Consider the following 21,354-nt stretch of genomic DNA (forward strand, 5'->3'; position numbering starts at 1 on the left):
TAAATGGATGTCATCTTAATATATTGTCTATTAAAATTCAACAGTGTACAGCAAATAGCACATTCTATTCCAAACTGTTATTAATCTCCTGGCCTAAAAAATAAATAAAATTATTTTAATTAAGAGATCCTAGGATCTTAATTTAAGAATTTTGAAATCATAATATGGTACAGTAGAGTTTGGTTGTGTATTACGGTTTGTTTTGTTTTACAATTTGTGTATCAAATAATTTATTTTCATCTACTTATAGATGTTTAATTTTTTTTTGTCAGTGATCATGAAATGCCTAAATATTAATCAGGTTCACCATTACATAGTTGCACTTAGGTTTTTACAAGAAACTAGACATAGCTAACTTTCACTTCAATTATACTAGCATTAATTCTCTATCCCAAAAGCACTTTCCTTGCACTTTGGCTGTAAAATTTATTTCATGAAAGTCTACGTGAAGTTAGCTGCTTACATAAGTACATAACTATTTCTCATGTGAAACTGTTGGAATGGAAGAAGTTGCTGTGGAAAATTTTCCTAACTCCTTCAAATTGTCTGTTTGGGTTCATTGATTCCAATACTATACAGACCTAAATACAGTAGGCAGTTTTGTCTTTTAAAGCTGAAAATCTGTGATGAATTGTCCCCTTGATTTTTGTGATTTGATGGTACCAAATTTTAAAGATATCTCCGCAAAGAAAAAATTGGTGGGTATGCCAAGACATCATAGCTGTCTTTCTGACTGATAATCCTATAGAAAGTTCTTATTTTTAATTTCAGTAATTTATGCTATGGAAATGGGAAATAATGGGAAATCTCTAAATTGTTAATTTACATCCTAAGTCATTTGTTTCATTTGTGTCTCTGGCAAGCTGTCTTAAATTTGATAGGAATATCCTGTGATCAGTTTAGATATCTGAGTTTGAAGTGAAAATCTGCAATTCTGTAGCATAGAGGGGGTAATTAAAACCACAAGAGTGGATGAGCTACCAGGAAAAGAATGTAGCATCCAAAGGAGAGTGGAAGGGAGCAGGCAAGGGAAGGCAAACAGATGAGGAATGGCTGATGGACAAGAAGACTGTGAAAAAGGCTAAGAATAAATAGTGGAGCTGTAACGCATTGGGCTCCTGTGTGGCTCAGTGGGTTGGGTGTCAACTCTGCATTTCATCTCAGGTCATGATCCCAGGTTTGGGGGATCAAGCCCCACATCCATCCAGCTCTGAGCTGAGCCTGGAATCTGCTTAAGATTGTCTCTCTTTCCCTCTGTTCCCTCTGCCCGTCTTCCCACTTTGCTGCCACTTTGCTCATGCTCTCTCGCTCTTAAAAAAAAAAAAAAAAAGAGAGAGAGAGTTCCAAGGCCTAATGAAATTTAATAGAGGAAGCAGTCAAAAAGAAATGAGCGGTCAATAGTGCCATGTCAAACAAAAAAAAGTCCAGTAATAATAATATAGACTGAAAGTGTTCATTCACTAATACAGCTCATTAGTGATTTCTGCTTCTAAGAATCATAGGCCACCTCCCCAGGGGAGGGGATAGCCTCAGTGTGCTGAGAAATCAGTAACACTGAATGGGACATGAACAAAGCAATACATATTTTGAAAGATTTTTCAGCTTAACTTAAAAGATTAAGGAAAGACCTTTTTAAAAGATGCCTGTCTTGGGGCGCCTGGGTGGCGCAGTCGGTTGTCGTCCGACTTCAGCCAGGTCACGATCTTGCGGTCCGTGAGTTCGAGCCCCGCGTCAGGCTCTGGGCTGATGGCTCAGAGCCTGGAGCCTGTTTCCAATTCCGTGTCTCCCTCTCTCTCTGCCCCTCCCCCGTTCATGCCCTGTGTCTCTCTGTCCCAAAAATAAATAAACGTTGAAAAAAAAAATTAAAAAAAAAATAAATAAAAGATGCCTGTCTTTATTTCAGACAAATTAAGTGGAAGGAACAGAATGTACTGGGGAAAGTGGAAGAGATAGAAAGGAACTGGAGAATTTAGTAGAGCATTAATTCATTTATTCATTCACCAACTCATTAATTCATTCAGTTAACAGATTTTATTGAGAACTTAACAAATACCAGAAACAATCCCAGGTGCTAGGAATGTGGCAGTGAATGAAACAAGCAAAACCCCTGTTCTAAATTCCAGTGAGGGGCAGGGGGTAGTGAGGGGTGAGTTGTGGAGACAAACTAGAAAAAGAAATAAGAGATGCCTCCCCTGTCCCTCCTTATATCCTGCTATCCCTACCTCCAACACAGCCTCACTGTGTGCCCCAGGACTTCTCTGACAGCAGGCAAAAGGACAGGAGTCACAACTGGAAGTATGGGAGATTTAACACCCCCGTGGGCATCTAATGAGTAATGGAATGAATCCGTTGTTTTCTTGGTATAAATCTCAGTGGACAATTTTGAGAGTAATCGTCTATTGTCCTCAGATTTTCTCTCAGTGGTGACTTCCATAACACATCTTTTTTTGACTTTTTCTCCTTCTTCTTAAACCTTGACTCCTCACTCCTACCCCCTACCTACAGATAAGAATTTACCTCAACACTGCTTTCAGGTGTGACAGGAAATTCATAAGACACAAGATAAATGTTATATTTATATCATATATATGTTATATACATAATATTTATATACACATAAATGTTGTATGTATATATATATTTCCAGATTGTGATAAGCACAAGGGAAAAAACCAAAGCAAATAAAGAATATGAGCAGTGTGTGTGTGCCTGTGTGTGTGTATAAAAGAGAGACAGAAGGAATGAGGGAGAAATTTGAATAAACACTGTGCGCCAAGCACATTTGTAAAGTACTTTACATTTATTAACTCATTTAACCTTTTCTTCAATCCTACAAGGAAGATACCCTCATACTCATTTTTCAGAGGTGAAAACTGAATTACAAAGAGGTTACATACATCCCCTGCTATCAAACTTTTGGCCAGGTTTGCGTTACTATTTGAGTCTATGTAGTTTGGCATCAGAATCCAACTCTTTACACTTTGTTCAGGGTCCTACCTAGTGAGGCCTTTTAAGATTATTCTCCCACCTGTGCCTCTTTTTTCTTTCTCATCAGCCACCTCTGAAACCCCTAAGCAATAGCGTTCTTAGTGTTTAGTTTGTCATTGATGAAAGATACGATGGAGTACAGTTCAATGAAAGTAAATCAGAGAGAATATAAGCAATTACGTTCAGGTGAATAGGTTGTTGGTGGTCTAAGTTAACCAAAGAAAGTTATTTTTTATAGCAATTATCTGTGTTCATGATAGGCTTCAGTAGAACACTTAACAAATATATTGGTGGTCAATACTTCCCTAGTTATTTTTCTAGATTAGCCTGTTGATAGAAATTGAAGAGATCTTGTGCTCTGACAAAAATGTACAGTGTAGGCCTTCATACAATAAGCAGTCAGTTTGAAAAAATAAATGTTAAAAGAAGTTTTTTTTTTAAATAAGCAGTCATTTTGATAATAATAAAATAATCTTATTCTACCTGAGCTCTCACAGTCGTTGACAGCTGGAAATGCCTAATACTATCAGCTTGTCAGTGGTGTTATTAGGAGCTGGCCTGGCACTCACAGGCCAGTGTTCTCCATGTGAGCATATACATTCTCACAGAACACCAGCATCCTACAGGGCTACTCTGAAACCGTGATGAATCAAGAAAAAAGCAAGACTATTCTGTAATCACGTCTGAAAATAGATCAGAGTGTAACCATTTCCCAAACCACAAAAAATGATCAAATATCCCCCTATCCTGCTTATATGAGTAATTGCTACTTCATTAAGTACTGCTCTAGCTTCATTCTGTTTTTCCTTCCTCCTAAATAAGATGTACAAAGAGACCTAATCATACTGTTACCTGTGCTCTCTGCAGCATCCCATGCAGAGCAAACCCCACTTCCTTGAGTTGTCCCTCAAATCAACTAACAAGTGCCCAAGACATAGGCGTCCTTCCTAATACTCTCTTGCTGGGCAGTCCTGTAGTTTCCCTTACTGCAGTGAGCAGTAACCCAACTTGATCAACTACGAGTATGTTACTGATAATCTTAGACTGGAGGACATTAACATGCCGATGTTGTCTGGTCCACACATTTAATGTTCATCTTTGCCGTTTCCTTCATGTATCTTATTTCCCAATTATATTGCTTCTTGTAGGCACTGGAGTGAACTGAGAGCTAATGTTGGTGTTCTATGTTAATTAATATTAATAAATGACTTTTCCAATTGACCAAGCAGTTCACATTTTCTTTCTCTTCTTCAGGAGCCAACTACTATTTCAGCAATGGAGCTTTCCACTAAGCAGGTACTATTGTTACGTATTACAGTCAATATTCTATATTTTGTTAATTTTGTGTTTCAAATAGATAAACATTTATGATTCAGCACATTTTACAGATTTATTAACAATAGTTGCAAAAAAGAGAAAAAGAAAGCTTACAATAAGCTAGTAGAATGAAAATGAAAGATAATTTTCATTGTCCCATGATTTTGACCCTTCTCACATTCCTATAAATATATTTCTTTAGATCATTATTTGTTGCAAATTTTCATTTATGGCATTTACTTTTGGAGGATTATAATATAATTTGCTTAATAATTATTTTAATCTATCCTTAAAAATGGCATTGGTGGATATTTCAGGCTATAAATAAGTTTATAATTTAATTTAATCTGCATGTATAAACAAATACATTTTACAAACTAATAAGTTGATGCACCGGACTGTATATGTTTGCAGGATCTTAACTCAAAAGTTCATTTTATTTTTTCAGCAGTATTGTGTGCTAGAAAAAACATTTAGTTTGGCTACATATAAAAGGAAAACACCAAAACACTCACTGCCAAATGATGTTATTAAACTCCATGAATTCAGAAGTTAAGGGTAGCATGTTAATAGTCTTTGCATTCACATTGAATGAATGCTTTGGCAAGACACTTAAGAAACACAAATGACTTCTAATGCTAAATTATATGTACAAAAACAAATATAATTTTAACTTCTAATAAATTATCTTTCCCCCATAGATGTCGCATAGCCTTTCTATTCAGTGTATCATTGGTAACTTCAAAAAAAACAAAAACAAACAAAACACACACATACACAAACAGAAAAACAAAAAAGACTTGGATACTGGGTTGAAATTAATTATTAAATAACCTAGCAGAAAAAGCTAGAATGGAGTAGGAAGTCCTTCACTGACTGTTCTGAAAACCTGTATACAAAATTGTTAAATATGAGAATCATTCAGCTAATCTTAGTCCTGAATCATTTACATGTTTTATCTCTGTGCATTATCCCTTTTACAAGACACTAAAATACTGTGCCATTAAAACTCAGCGTATATCCTTTCCACACTTACATATCAAAATAGATTGATAATCTCTGAGATATTTAGAGAAACTCAGAGTGCAGATATTATTGACCTGATACTGTTATCTTACACTTCACAAGTATGTGTTCACCTGTTCTTGCAATCTCAAAACTGTCAAATGTTGGCAAGGAAATCCGGGGATTTCCAGAATGGAAGCTAGATTGGGATATTCTTAATTTAATGATTTTTTTCAATTATTTATTTGTTCTCTACTTGGCTTCATAGCTGATCTTAATTACACTACCTATAATTTTATAAAATATTTCTTTTTATTTAAGTATTTTTTAAGTACTTTAAGAATTGCCTATTAAATGCAACACATTTCACACACACACACACACACACACACACACACACACACACAAACACACACCTAAAACACCAAAAATACTGTGTTTAAAATACCATGATACAAGAAGAGTATTCCTAGCCTTCATTTTCGATTATTGGAAGTTTGATTGCATTCAGATGTGAATCAGTTTTACTCATGCTCACAGAAACTTTAAAAGTGAGCCAGTAGTTTCAAGAGGGGCAAGCAGTGTTGCAACCAATTTTCTGGATAAATAGATTCATCGCCTGCTTATGACCCGAAACTTGTTAAGGAGGATAGTGAGAAAGCCTGTGGTGATGTTAAATTGGGCAGAAAAAGCACATCAGGGTACTTGCTAGTGACTGGATTATGCTCACTGGGGCCTGCAGGTCTCCTCTATATTTCGCTTAGATAGCGTGATTAATTTTGCAGTTCTTTAATAGTACAGCAGAATACTTGTAAAATGAAAATGAGACTCAAGTTGTATTTAATTTTGGGCATTTTACCACACTTGAAGTTTTCATTACAGTAATTTTTGGTTTTCTCTTCTTCCCATGTGTTATTTCTCTGGTTTTCTCCTAAAGGGATATGACAGATTTAGATACTGTTATTTACATAATAACTCCTTTCCAAATCAAATGTCATAATCTTAAAATTTTGCAAGTATGAATTTGCTTATGCTCCTTAAGAGCTATTGACCAAACATAGAGACCTTTTGATTTGATATGCCCAACTTAATCAGTAGCTTTTTAAATAGTTCTGACCGCAGTACAGGGGTCAGCAAGTCCACATTCACCAGTGCCAATCAAGCTTGTGGATATTGCTGCTCCATTTTAACTAATTTAATTGCTGAAATGTTACAAGTTTATTCATTTTTTTAATTGATTTGAGATTGCTTGCCTTCAATACAATCTAAGTCTGGTTTTTTGTTTTGTTTTGTTTTTCAATGATTTTGGAAGAGAGATATAAAGGACAGGAAGGGAAAAGAAGTTCCTTCCGTTAGTTAAGTTCTTTGTTCATATTTTTCAAATCATGGTCAACTGTTGTCACATGTAGATGTCTCTGTAGATGCTTTAAGAGAAGTACAAATCACATGTAGATGCCTCTGTAGATGCTTTAAGAGAAGTACAAATCAGTCTAATTTTTTCTCAACAAAAGACTTAACAATACTTCATCTTTTCCTCCCAAGGACTTCAACTACTGCTTCTTAATTAGCCATGGCTTGTAGGATCTTTCAGTGCAATAATAAAAGATGAATATAATAAGAAGCTGAGCATCCAGGGGCGCCTGGGTGGCTCAGTCGGTTGAGCATTCTACTTTGGCTCAGGTCATGATCTCACCCCGTCTGTGGGTTCGAGCCCCGCGTCCGGCTCTGTGCTGACAGCTCAAAGCCTGGAGCCTGCTTCAGACATGTGTCTCCCTCTGTCTCTGCCCCTCCCCTGCTCATGCTCTGTCTCTCTTTCTGTCAGAAATAAAACAAACATTAAAAAAAAAAGTTGAGCATCCACAGTATATACTGTATTCTATATGCTATCCTGTTCTAGAATATTGATACAAATTGTCTTCACTACTGGAAGGGAAGAAGCAATATGCATCAGCATAACGGTTTTAATAATGGTTTAGTTTTTATTGTATTACATTCTCCCTCTTACTCCCCTATCTTTTGTTAAGATATAAGTTAGTTGGTTAGCTTTAAGCACAGAATTATTTTCTATGTAAGCACTTTTTATAACCCTAGTCACTTCATAGATTCTGGTAGATATATCAATCTTCATTCAGTTTATGTTTATTTATATGTGTGGTTCATCTTTGAATGTCCTTTGTAAATGTAATTTTAATTATATCCATTGCTATCAGAAAATTTGTAATATTTAAAAAAATTTTTTTAATGTTTATTTCTGAAACAGAGACAGAGCATCAGTGGGGGAGGGGCAGAGAGGGAGGGAGACACAGAATCTGAAGCAGGCTCCAGGCTCCCAGCTGTCAGCACAGAGCCTGACGTGGGGCTCGAACTCACAAACTAAAATCATGACCTGAGCCGAAGTCAGTCGCTCAACTGACTGAGCCACCCAGGCGCCCCAGGAAATGTGTAATATTAAAAGAGCTCACCATGTTTCAGAGACCAGCTTTTCTATAACATCTTTTTCCTTTATGTAGTGGGGAAATTAAAATACACTTTTGAGGTCTTTTCCATGTGTACTGTTACATGAATCAGTATTTATACAACTTTTATTTAAGGCTTACGATAATCATTCAGTCCTTTAGTGCAATAAAAGCGAGCTATAATACTGATTACAGTAAAATGTGGAGAAATCACAAAACAATCTTATTTGTATTTTATTTTGTATGTACATACATTTGCAACATTTTTTAAATGCTGCATTGGGTAAACTTTGTTAAAGGCACTTTAAAAATTGTGCTGAAATCCTGAACTAGTTGCTACCAGAAAGTTTTTCTGTGTATTTTACTTCATTTGGTAATTGTAAATTCACTGAGCACAGTGACATTGTAGAATGTCTGATCTGGACGTATACTTTAAAGATCTAGTTAAATATGCCAATTTTGTGAATAAGGAAGTTAAGTGTTAGAAAAATGAGAGGAATGGCTCAGGATTACACAGAGAATTATTATAAGCAAGATCTAGAATCCAGCCACCTTGATGCCCAGTATAGCACTTTTGCCATAGCCCCTGAGCTTTCTGTTGAAGTTCACTGCACCAGCCAGAGTGCACTTGATATTGCCCATTTGATGATCTTTCCAATGAGATGCAATTTAGTAGTTTTGTTTAAAGTAATCGTCCTGGAGATTGTGCAAGGACAAGACAGCTGACCAATGAAAATTCTCACAAATGCAAGCACAAAACCCTTGCCATACCCCTTCTTATAGAAGGGCAGACTACATCACAAGCAATGTAATAGCAGCACCCAAGAGTCAGAAGAGTCAAATGATCCCTGGGTCAACACCAACCAGAATACATGGCATTGTAGATATACTGATTAATCAAAATTAGAAACAGTAAAAGTAAAAACAAACTTTCTAAGGACAAAACCCTGGACGTTTGAAACTTATATTATTCAGTGTCTTACTTAAATTTTTATTTTTATTGAAATATAATTGATATATAACCATTACTGTCTTCCCTTGGTTTTATACTTTAAAATACACCTGTTTGAGTCAAGTATGGAGATTTTGATCTTGATCTTTTTAAAATGGTCATATTATCTGCCAGGCCAATAATGACAAAATTGCCAATAATGGGATTTTTTTAAAACCCACTAGTAAAAATGTCTTCATGATGTATATGGGTAAACTTTTTTTTTTTTTTTTAAGAAAAAAGATTTTAAAAACAGGATCGTTTTGTCATCACAGTAAACTCTCTCCACAGCAACAACTCTATGTTGGTTCCACCACGGGGGTTGCCCAGCTCCCTCTACACCGATGCGATATTTACGGGAAAGCGTGTGCAGAGTGCTGCCTTGCCCGAGACCCTTACTGTGCCTGGGATGGCTCTTCATGCTCTCGCTATTTTCCCACTGCAAAGAGGTAGGAGAAGTATTAGAGATAAATACACTTTTCTTACCTGATTCCATTTTTAACAGCTTTCTGCATATAAGTACATCACATTTTTCTGATGAATGAAGAGTGTCACATAATTCTGATGAATTAGAGGAGTTTTGGGGTTTCTTCCCCTTACATAGTTAAAACAGTCAGAAGAATGTGTATAATTATAGCTGGGTACTAAATATAAGGGAACGTATGGTTTTAATAAATTACTGAGGGAAATCTAAAACATTACAATACTATCCTTGAATGTTGACACTTGGAAATTAGAAAGTTTTGCAACTTCATTTTATACAGGCAGAAAAGGGAGGGCCAAAACCACAGAGGAAGTCAATCAGAATCTACACTGGACCTTGTGCCTTTTGGCCAAAATGCTGTGCTCCAAAAATGCTCTTCTTTTTCTATCTAGCAACATTCTATCCTGGTTTTAGATTTTAATAAGGCAGTTTCTGTTTGGATGAATGGAAAATTTGCAACAAAAATAATTTATTTACTTTTAGCCTCCTAGTACACAGGGACTCAACTTTAAAGTCAAAAAATTTTCCTACTTTTAAAGATAACACATTTTTGTATAATGATTAATTAGCATCAAAGTATATCTTTCTTTAGCCCCAAATATATATTTATTTGACTCCCCCCAAATTTAAAGGCCATTGTATTATCATAGTATGATCTTGTAATTGTATTTGTTGAAATATAAAACCATATAATAAAATGGCTATTTATTAATATTTGTGTATGCATTATACAAATATTTTAAACACGCCCTTAATACTTAAAAGCATTATTTTTGCTTAATTCGAAGTTGCTAAGATATGCCTAGAAGTTACCTAAAACAATATGCCTAGAAAAAAAATAGCGGTAAGTTGTTGTCTGGGACATTAAGGGTATGTGATGTAGGAGTACTATTACAGGAGTACTATTAACCTTCAGGGAATCTTAGATACATCCTAAACGTTGTACGCAAAGTTAGTTTACTTCTGTTTGAAAAAATAAGAACACTTCCTTAATTTGACAAAATATTTATCTCAACATATTCTCCACTCACATAGGGATCCCTTTCTCTGTTAATTATTTACCAGTATTTAAGAAAGAAGCAATGAAAGGTGAGAGTCATATACCATATCTTGCTAATATAAGCCCAAAGCTTAGCAGTGTATGTACATCAACCTATTGAAACATAAAATGGAAATCAGAGTTATCAAGCCACTGCATTTTAGGAGCAATACAATTTGTTTTATTTTATTTTATTTATTTATTTTTTTGCTATAGTTAACGTTTTACAAGAGGCTGTGATGTGGATTTTTTTCACTGCTAGTCAGCTGTGTGCTTCAACATATGCATCATTTATAGTGTTTTGAAAAGATTTTAGGGGAAAGGAATAGCCCTAATGCCTACTGCCTACTTAAATCTTTTTTTTTAAGTTTATTGATTTATTTTGAGAGAGAGAGAGAGTGAAAACAGGGGAGAGGCAGAGACAGAATCCCAGACAGGCTCCACGCTGTCAGAGTGGAGACCAGCCCAGGGCTTGAACTCACAAACCATGACATCATGACCTGAGCTAAAATCAAGAGTTGGACATTTAACTGACTGAGCCACCCAGGTGCCCCTACTTAAATGTTTTGATTACATACTTCAGATAACATTGGCTTTAGTATTAAATCATATATAACTTAAATCTATCCTATAATCAGTCCATATAGATTAAAAGTTATCTTAATATTATATGTAAATATCGTATTAGCTTATTCCATTTAATAAATAGAATTTTCTCAAGCCTTCAACATTCAGAATTAAGAGAACGTGTTTATATTCTTTCATATACCAACTGATTTTTTTAGAAGTTTAAATCTAAAACAAACGTGTAGTGTGGAGGTAATGTGTTATAGAATGAAGAAACCATCAATAGTTTAATAAGTAGCAATTTGCAGTTTTTATAGCACTAAAATTAAATTGCTTAAGGTTGAACTTTTATGGTTCTTAAAATCAGTAAGATCTAGTGCTTTTAGTGTTGAAAAACATAAAAATTCAGATTTCAGTTAAAAATGAGTGTCATTTCCTTTCCATGTGGAAGTGTATATAACATTACCTAACTTAGTAATAATTCATTCAAATTTTAAGCTTTTTTAATAAGAAAGAAGTTAAAAATAAGAAAACTACATCTATAATAAGTTACAAATCTGTATATTATTATATATTTGAAATATGTTTACCTCATACCTACAAATCCAGATTGAAGGAATTATCATTAACACGTTTTTTGTTGTGCCTTGAAGATTTTACTTAATCCAATTTCATGTGTCTTTGAAAAGGATGTTTAGAGGCCTTACAATTTATATATTCTTTGTGATGGCATTTTTCAAAAGCTTAAATGGCAGTAAAAAATGCCTTTCCAAATGCTTTGTGGTTCGTGTTTCACAAGTTCCCTTGTTGGCTCAATTTTGAAATGTGCAACATCTGTTTGATAGTCTCACCAATTCTACAAATAGAAATCTATAAATACTTTAGTCTTCTCAATTTATGAATACAGTAACAATTTCCATGTTTGTAGTTCTCATTGGCCTTTGTGAGAACTCTCTTCAGTGATGGTAACTAACTTTGCAACAGGACAATAATCATTAAAATCGACACAGAGAACAGTTGAGCAAGTGTCCCCAGTCTTTCTCATTCTGCTATGCGTAGCCCATCTCCATGTTTAGCCTCTTTCCCAAACTACACATCCTGCTTGCACCATGATGGCTGGAGACAACCTCCTTTTTCCCAGTCATCAACCACTAGCAAACGATAAAGAGGACCCCCAGAATGTGTAGCAACTAATGTGATCTGAGCAGCAGTATTTAGGAGAAATTTACTTATATAACAAATTTGGCTTTTATTTTAGAGGGAGGCCATCTTCTCTCTCAGCTTCCTCCACAATATTTGTTATTGCACTCCTCCTTTTATTCATTTCACGGGTAAATTGGCTTGAAATCATAGCCCTATGATCATAAAATAAATGTTTTATTAAAAAATGATCGATACAGCGACCAAAAAGGAAAGTTAAAAACTAACTTAAAAGTAGAATTCGTAGAGTTGATGCTTTCAAATTTAACAAAAGTCTATTTAAGGAATTATGTGTAAGTATTAAGAGAAAGAACATAATCATGGAAATTTGAATTTTTAGGCTTACTCTCTAGTGATTAGAAAAAAGAAGTTTAATCCAGGTTATTGAAGAAATGGGTTACTATTCTATATTTTGTGCTTTTTCCTCAGAATTTAAGGTGCTAAGAATTTTAGAGTTTCCAGATGTTAGTATCTTATTGACTGACACACAGTAGCACAAAACCATGAATCTTCTGTTATTACTTTGAAAGACTTCACTCCTTCTTAGTACATTTGTGTACTGTTTCACATTTTGATCACCTGGAGACATGCTCCCACAGGTGTAATGAGCTGCTTTTAAAAAATTCTTTAGTCAGATGTAGATTTGTCTCTTCCATTAAGCTCCGGAAGTTCTTTGATTTTTTATTCTTCTTAATCCCTGTGACAAATTCCCAAGAAGGAATGAGGATGCCATAATACCTTTTAAATGTAATTGTTTTAGACGCACAAGACGACAAGATATAAGAAATGGAGACCCATTGACTCATTGTTCAGACTTACAACACCATGGTAAGTTACAACACTTTCATTTTTCAACCTGCTAACATTAGGCTAAAATTGTAAGCAATAGTGCATACCCACACGTGGGCATGCAGGGCACACACCTGTGCCAGCATACTTAAGGAAATGCAACTGAAGAGAAAGGAAATCTAGAAGAAAGAAAATTCTAAAGAATGCTAAGTAGTGAATTATATTTTATTATTGCAGTTATGACAGATTCAAGTTTGAGACCCTTACAAGACTTAAATATCAATTTTCTCATATTAACAAAAAGAAGCCAATTTAAGTACATGCTTTGATAATAATAGCAACACAAGAGCAATAGGCAACAGAAATATTCATTTAAGTATATTGAAGAAGAAAGTACAGTCTTAAAATAAGCCATGGAAATCATTCATTAATATGCTGATGACATAGACCCACTATATTGTTACAGGGTACCCTAGCTGAGTAGAAGGTAGTTCAGCTACCTTCCCACTCATTTACCAGTAGGATATTTCTTTGAACTGGGGATTTTGGATTGTTTCATTTTATGCTTCCTAAAAGATGTCAAGTCCTATTTAATGTTAAGTAGCTTATTTAATGCTGGGATATGAACCAAACTTCCTTTAAAATGCAACAAAATTGTAGTATATCTCACTCCCCCCACTTCAACCCTTTACAAAAACAATAATGAGGCTGTGCTTCCCTCTGCTGGGAAAATTTATCAATAACATCACTACTAGCAAAAATAGTTAAAAATAGCTGAAATGTAAAATGTAAATATTTTGCATGGAATTGAATATAATTACCCTATTCACATTTTTGGTGCCTTTTTACATTAATCTTAAAGGAAGGTCTCATATTTTTATCAATTAACTTAGATTTGATCCACTAATTCTGTGTATACAATATTCATGTTTCATGAATGTTAAGAAAGAAAACACACTGCACAAATAACCCCAGCAGGCATTCTAAGGCCTAGCTACCTTCTGAAAGTCAGATCCCCCTTTTGTGTACCCTGTATGTGCTTGTATCTTATTCGGGAATGCTCACAGGGTTTTGTGGGGATGCCAATACCAGGAGACAGGTAGCCACAAAATGAGCCTATATTTAAGGTCCATTTTGCTTGCACAATTTCTTGCCAAGGGCACTACTATCTGTTATTTTTCTCATTATAAAGAAAAAAAAGACACCACTACATTGGACAAAATGTGATTTTTTATATGTCTTTATACAGCTAGAGTACATTATTGACATACTCTTCTTAAATTTTTCAAACAGCATTTTTCAGTTGGACAACAAAACATTCACTAGTTTTCCATTAATCTATTTCATGTAAAAATATTGTATTAAAATCATCACCATTTAAGCAATGAGGTATTATAAAGTATGCATTACATTAAAGAATCTTTTTGCTTAGATATGGAAAAGCTAATGATAACTATAAGTAAAGGAAACAAGATGATGTAACTAGAGCTTATTTCTAATCAGACTTTAATCTCCACATCAATATGGACTTTGTTATTTTGCTCACTCATATTTCTGGGGTTATAACAAAATGCAATATCATGAATATTGTAGATGTTTAATAAACTTTTGTTGAATGAATAAACTAAATATTTGAAGCTATAGCAAAGCTACTTACCTTACTGTTTTTGGTTTTCAGTAGAGATTTTAACTAAATAGCATCTATTATTTATCATTAATATGATTTAACAATACATTGCTATTAACATACGTTAATGTTAACACCATCATATTTAAAAATAGACCTCTCTTAAGAAACCATTATCAACCAGTCAATTAATAAATAATCATTATACACTACTACATGTAGGATAATATGTTATGTTTTGAAGTTTGCTGGAGAATTACTGATAAATCCACTTGTTTAATAATCTAATTCCTTCATAGACCCAGTTGATATTTCTTCAAAATAACATATATGTTGGAGTCACGAGCTTATGTATGTGTATATATATATACATACATATATATACATATATATATATGTATAGAGTGATGAGCTTATAAAAATTGGGAATATAGAATTGCTTAGCTATAGAAAGTAAAGTTAATGTGAATCATTTTTTCTTTTGATACTTCATTCAAAATAGGTACCATAGGGAAGAAAGGGAATTGCTGTGGTTCAGTGTCATTGGGTGTGTGTGTGTGTGTGTGTGTGTGTGTGTGTGTGTGGGTGGGTGTGGGTGTGTGTGTGGGTGTGTGTGTGTGTGTAAAAGCAATGCTATGTAGATGTTTGTGATATATGGTAAAATAGTCCAAGAAGCTCAAGCAGCCCTGCAGAAATAAAACATTCCCTTTTTGAAGGCCTCTTTATTTCTTGTCTGCTAGTATTTCTCATTAACCAAACATAAAAATTATACACCATAGATCAGTAAATTTCATATGTTTGAAGACTAAGTCAGGCATTCTTATATGGCCAAGCTGAGTCTGACCATTAGGAACCAGTGCATTATCTTAGAATAGGTGATGTCAATATTTGAAAGTAAAATGGGGAAAAACCCATAGCCCAGCGCTATTAAATCATGTATGTTGTCTTGCTAGTGTCACATCTCACATTGAATAAAATATATATGCTCATATGGAAATATATAAAGATACGAGATGTTTTCCCGGAAAGCTGCTAAGCAACTTGAAGCCAAATTACACACTTCAGAACAATCAGTTCCAGCTGTAATGGTAAACATTCTGTAACACTCTATATTTTACATATCCTGAGGTTTTAATAGAGAAACTACATAAAATAACTCAGCATTAAGGTGGAAGAAATTTCACTCTCAATGAAACCTTTAACACTCACTTAGCTCTTTGCTCTCTCTTGTGTAAAGTCAGCACCAGTGGTGAGCTGGCCTAGGTGTAACATAGAAAAATCCAGCTCCATTTCCCCTTAACCTAGCATACTCTATTCCATCGCTGGTGGCTGTTCATCTAGGGAACTTTTAGTATAAAACCCTAAATGTATATGTGCTGGCAGATCTTCTTGTCTTCTCACTCATACCTCGTACAGAATGCTGAAGAAAAACTTCAGGTTGTTTCCAGTATGCTCCCTTCCCTAAAATAACTTATGCACAAAATTGGAGCTTGTCTGACTTTGCCATCCAAGAGCATGAGTGGCTGAGTCGATTTACCATTCTACCTTCTTTACTAAACAAGAATAAGCCATACTATGATCTACATGGCCAGAAAGGAACAAACCATAAGTAACATTTTTAAAAATTAAAAATTAACATCATAGATTTTTGAATCTTTGAAATACTTTACGCCCTAACTTTAGTCCAGTGCCACTGTTGAATTTCACTTTATGATAGTTCCTTTGGCTGTTCTACATATGTGCATTTCTCTTCTAGCTTCCCGTGGTAAAACATCCACAGAATTCAGTCTTCTTCATTATATTTGCAACTGGTTCAAGTCAGCTTGTGTCTTGGTTGGCCTCAGCATTGTTCTAAAATTTCATAAAATATCTTTGGGAGTGTCATCTTTATGGTCCACAATGCTGTAAATTTAGTGTTTTGTACCAAAGCTAATCTGGTCTATGTTGTGGCTTCTTTTATACACATAGAAAGTCCAACTGAATCTGAGCATTTAGGCCCAAGAGAGGCCTCAGAATTTGATAGATGAGTATGATGTCAGCCCTAAACAAAACAAAAAACAAAAAAAAAAAAAACTTTAATGAATTACCAAATTATATCAAGTCTACGATGTCAGTGAATGTTGAGGCACCATTTTTTGAGGACTGCTAAGAAAGAAAAACTGCCCAAAATGGAGAATGTGATAGTGGTGCCAGCATCAAGCCAGTTGGCAGTGTTTCAGTATTAGTGAAAGAGAAATAAACTCCCATGCAGAAGACGCAAGGACATTTGCCTGTTTCAGCTGTAATCACGGGTAGTGGAAAAGGGGCAAGACCACTTCTTGAACCCCACTACGGTACTCATGAAGGTTTACTTTCTGAGTCCCACCAGCAGTGTGGAAGAAAAACCTCAGACAAGACTTTAATTTAAAGAGGTGTCAGGTTAGGAGAGTTGCATGTGTCTGGCAAAAAGTAAAAATAAACTCTTTCCAGAAGAAAGCAGCTTCAACTCCGGCCAAGAACAACTATAAGACATAATCTATTATCAGAGATATTAAAATATACCAAGTATGCATTCTAGAATGACATTATTGCAGTGTTATTCTCTATGATTGTGCAAATCCAGTTATTCATAGTATATGTGTACAATGCACGCACAAACACACACACCTGAATAAGAAGAGGTTTGAGATACTTTGTGCTATTATTGTTCCTTATTAAAGTTTTCAAATATGGCATTGAGAGATCACCCGACTTGTGCACCCATAATTTAACCATTGGAAATGTGAAGTTTTTAAAGCACACTGTATTTTTTAAAGTCCAAAAATAAGGGAAACATATTAAAATACAAGATGGTATATTCATTATTGTTTATGGAAGGTTTCTGCTTCAGTAAATGGGTCTTTTCCATCATCTCCTATCATATCTCTTGGGAAGAAGTAAAGTAAATATTGAAGTCCATGTTTCCTGATATTTAAGTGTAAAAAGTCCTATGGTAATTTTTCTCTGGCATATAGATTATATGTGCTTTCTTGGTAAAACATTTGCCATAAAATCATGAAAATCAAACATATCAGATGTTCAACATAAACCAAATAAATATTGTAGTAGATATCTTCATATTGGTGTTGCTTTTTATGTAATTGAATTTCAGTCTGCCTTGTACTGAGAAGGATTGTAGCTTCCCACACACAAAGATATCAAGAATAGTGTTAAATACAGCTATTCAAATGGCTTCATTGTTACTTTCATAACATCAGTTTCACTTTCATATTTTAAGTTAATAAACCTATAAAAATTAAAATACCAGTGACCACCTATAATGTGACAATCACCTATGAACAGTAACATGAAAATACCCTGGTCATAGCTGTTTATTTGTTTATCCCTCTACCTATCTATATACCAAAAGAACATTTTAAAGACACATCCACAGGAATCTGTGGTTTCAAGAAAGATAGAAAACTACCTGAATTGTAAACTTTTAAATCCTATATTCTGGTTGGTAGTTATTTCCTAGCACCAGACACAGATCTTATTTTAAGAAATAAAACAAAGTAGTTTAAAATCTAATATTTTAACAAGTTGATAAACTGTAAGTTTAAATTTTCTCTAAGGTTTCGTGATTTGGGTCTTTTTTGTACTTTTGATAAATGCATTAAGCACATGATTTTAATACATACATATGCATGTATTTGTAGGTGCATGCATGCAAACACACATTCAACTAGTTGGTAGCTACTTTGTATAAGCATCATACAAATCATTAGAGAAATATTGTGGTAAGCATTACATCGATAAACAGGACCCCTATTCTGTAGCTTAGTATATACTGTAGAATTTGATTCCATTTTACTATAATACATGAGATTTTTTTAATTAAAAAAAATTAACATTTATTCATTTTTGAGAGGCAGAGAGACAGAGCACAAGTGGGGGAGGGGCAGCGAGAGAGGGAGACATGGGATCAGAAGCAGGCTCCAGGCCCCGAGCTGTGAGCACAGACCCTGATGCAGGACTTAAACCCACAAACTGTGAAATCCTGACCTGAGCCCAAGTCGGACACTTAACCACTTGAGCTTCCCAGGTGCCCCATATGAAATTGAAATTATTAAATCCATTGTTAGGCATCTTAATAGGTGTGAAAATATACATGAATGTTAGGGATGAATGATTTTTTTTTGTTTTATTTAGGTATTTTATGTCTTCCCAAGACTTAGTGATTTACTCATAAAATGCCTTTTTAGCTATTGCTACTTAAGGAGAGATTATTCCTCCATTTGAAGTAAATTTAGATTCTTTTCTATTGGTGAATTACCTTTCATATTTCTGGAGAAAATCCTCTGGAATCCACTAAGGAAAATCTAAGAAATGATGTTTTTAGTTAAGAAATGTGAATTTGCAGTTTCTTAAGACATTGAGAGCTTGTAGTCAGTTTTTCCTTTCTTCCTTCGTTTGGCCTTTACCACTGAATATTATTGAGAAAAAAAATTACGATGTAAAATATTAAAATTGTGATGAAAACAATGTGATGTGATGTGATGAAACGTGATGAAAACAACTAGAGTTGTTCTCTTTTTATATAGTTCACCTACTAACACTATTTGTTAAATATTTAAAATAACTTGTAACCATTACCCCTCCTCTAAATTAACTTTTACTTTTATATTCATTATCTATGAAATTCAACTTTTAAATAACCTTAAGGGGGAGAACATCAAAAACGATAACAGAGATTAATTAGCTGATAAATATATGGTTTACTACCCCACTCATCTCTTTCTTTTCTACATGACATCAGATTTTCTAAGATTCTTACATTATTAACATTTCAATCGTGGGAGACATTTATGGGGTTAAAATGGAGAGTGAAATAAATGGAAAGCTGAAATGTGATGCCTTCTGTTTCTGCTATATTGGAAGAGAATCAAATACTAAATAAGGCCTTTAGCAATGTGATATTTCTGGCCAAATGATGGATATCATGACTTTTTGTTGTTACAAAAGGAAGCAATTTATTTAACTTCTTTCTTTCCTCCCATTCTTTCTGGTTTATTAGCCTCATTTCATTTCCATAAATTATCCTACTAAAGGAGGAAATGATTAATTGAAGATTGCTTCCTTAAAAACATTATTTCTTGTCATTAACAAATGCGACATATTGTAACATTGTGTTATTCAAACACATCGTGATGCTTTTAAAATTATTTTAATGTTTGTTGTTCTCAATTATTTTGCTCTAACTATTCAGTTCAACTCATGAGAATTCATTATGCCAATTCAACAACTAGCTCTACCCTTTTGTCTACTGGTAATTTTCATGACAAAAGTTTATGTTCAAAACAGTTGCTTTCTAAGGGCAAATTGTATTTTAAAATAGATTAAATGAGATTGCTTTCTTTCTGGAGATCCATAGGATTCCCATCAGCACAGACGTCCTTTAGACTTATAGCTGCCCCTTGAGGTGCAAGCATATATTCATAGGATTTCTCAGATCTCTTTCTCTTCTTCTTATTGCATATTGGGAATTGTTTATTTTGGAGTATACTTCATTCATGGTCATCTTCTCCTACCAGATCTCAAATCAACTCTTGTTAACATTATAAAATGTAACAAAATTGAGAAGATTTAAAATGTTTTCATTTGCCATGACCCAGTAGCATATTCTGTCAAACTCAGGGTTATAAACCCTGTGCCCTTCTTAACTGATTAAACTTTTATCACTTCTATTTTTTTCAGTTTTTATGTATTTATGTATTTATTTATTTTGAGAGAGAAAGTAGGGGGGCAGAGCGGGGGAAGGGCAGAGAGGGAGAGTGAGGGAGCATCCCAAGCAGGCTCGGCACTGTTAGCACAGAGCTCGCCACAGGGCTGGAACCCACAAACCATTAGATCATGACCTGAGCTGAAGCTGGAAGCCTAACCAATTGAGTCACCCAGGTGTCCCTTAATCATTTCTTTTATGTAATTATGATATCCCCTTGATATAAGGATATCAAAGTTACATGAGGTTTCAGCTTTTAAATGTAGACTAAATAGTTATCTGGATTTTCCTCTCGCAAACATTAGCTAAGGGTTTATGACTGCCTAGTGCCAGGATTATAAAACATATGGTATGAAAGAAGACAACTAGATTAATGCATAATCACAACAAAAAAGATTAATAAATAATCATAACAAATAAGACTACATGTGCCCTAAAAATAATATGTAAAAAGATTTTAGGAAGTCTAGAAGAGAGAATACTTTTTTTGATGGTGGTCAGGAAGTAGGATTGATGTTGGGAAGCAGTTCATAATTTGCTGACTATGGATTCTCAGTAAAGGAATTTAAGTTTTGAATTAACAGTTGAAACTATCACAAGAATAGCAGTAACAATAATGAACCTCACATATTTAAGACTATTTCTGTGTCCAGGCGTTATACGATTAATTTTATGTAGATACATGTAAACAACAAAAAAGGTACTAAGAAGGGTTATAAAAATTTCACATTGTCCAAAATTGTTAGATGACCTAATATATTTCAGACAATTTGTCATTTTTTGATTGAAAACAAAGATAAGATAAAGATAGCAATAACATCACACGGACAAAACATGTATACTGACAACAAAACCAGGCATGTAGGAAGAACATATTTACCATGACATTGTAAGGATAAAACATAAATTTGTCTAACACGTTTTTTCAGTGGTGAGGGAGAAATGTAATCAACAGATGAGTCACAAAGTTAACTCTCTGAAAAAAAAATCAGTTTTGGGGGGTGCCTGGCTGGCTAAGTCACTAGAGCATGTGACTCTTGATTTCAGGGTTGTGCATTCAAGCACCATGTTAGGTGTGGAGCATACTTTAAAAAAATCACTTTTTCAAGAGAATCTCAATAATTCCTGAAAATTAACACCAGAAAAAAAAA

At 34.4% G+C, this 21,354-nt stretch overlaps 1 protein-coding gene across 3 annotated transcripts in view; it reads left to right on the forward strand.

Moving 5' to 3' along the window:
* SEMA3A (semaphorin 3A) overlaps positions 1-21,354 on the forward strand; it is a 468,284-nt gene that overhangs the window by 436,633 nt on the left and 10,297 nt on the right. For all 3 annotated transcript variants that reach the window (XM_086696802.1, XM_086696801.1, XM_086696803.1), the window contains 3 exons: positions 4,243-4,284; positions 9,049-9,206; positions 12,808-12,875. In XM_086696802.1, coding sequence (XP_086552928.1) covers positions 4,243-4,284; positions 9,049-9,206; positions 12,808-12,875 — 268 coding nt within the window. The remainder of the gene's footprint in view (positions 1-4,242; positions 4,285-9,048; positions 9,207-12,807; positions 12,876-21,354) is intronic.

This window comes from Puma concolor, chromosome A2, assembly GCF_028749965.1.
Source record: "Puma concolor isolate L17-30 chromosome A2, mPumCon1.1.hap2, whole genome shotgun sequence".
NCBI lineage: Eukaryota > Metazoa > Chordata > Mammalia > Carnivora > Felidae > Puma > Puma concolor.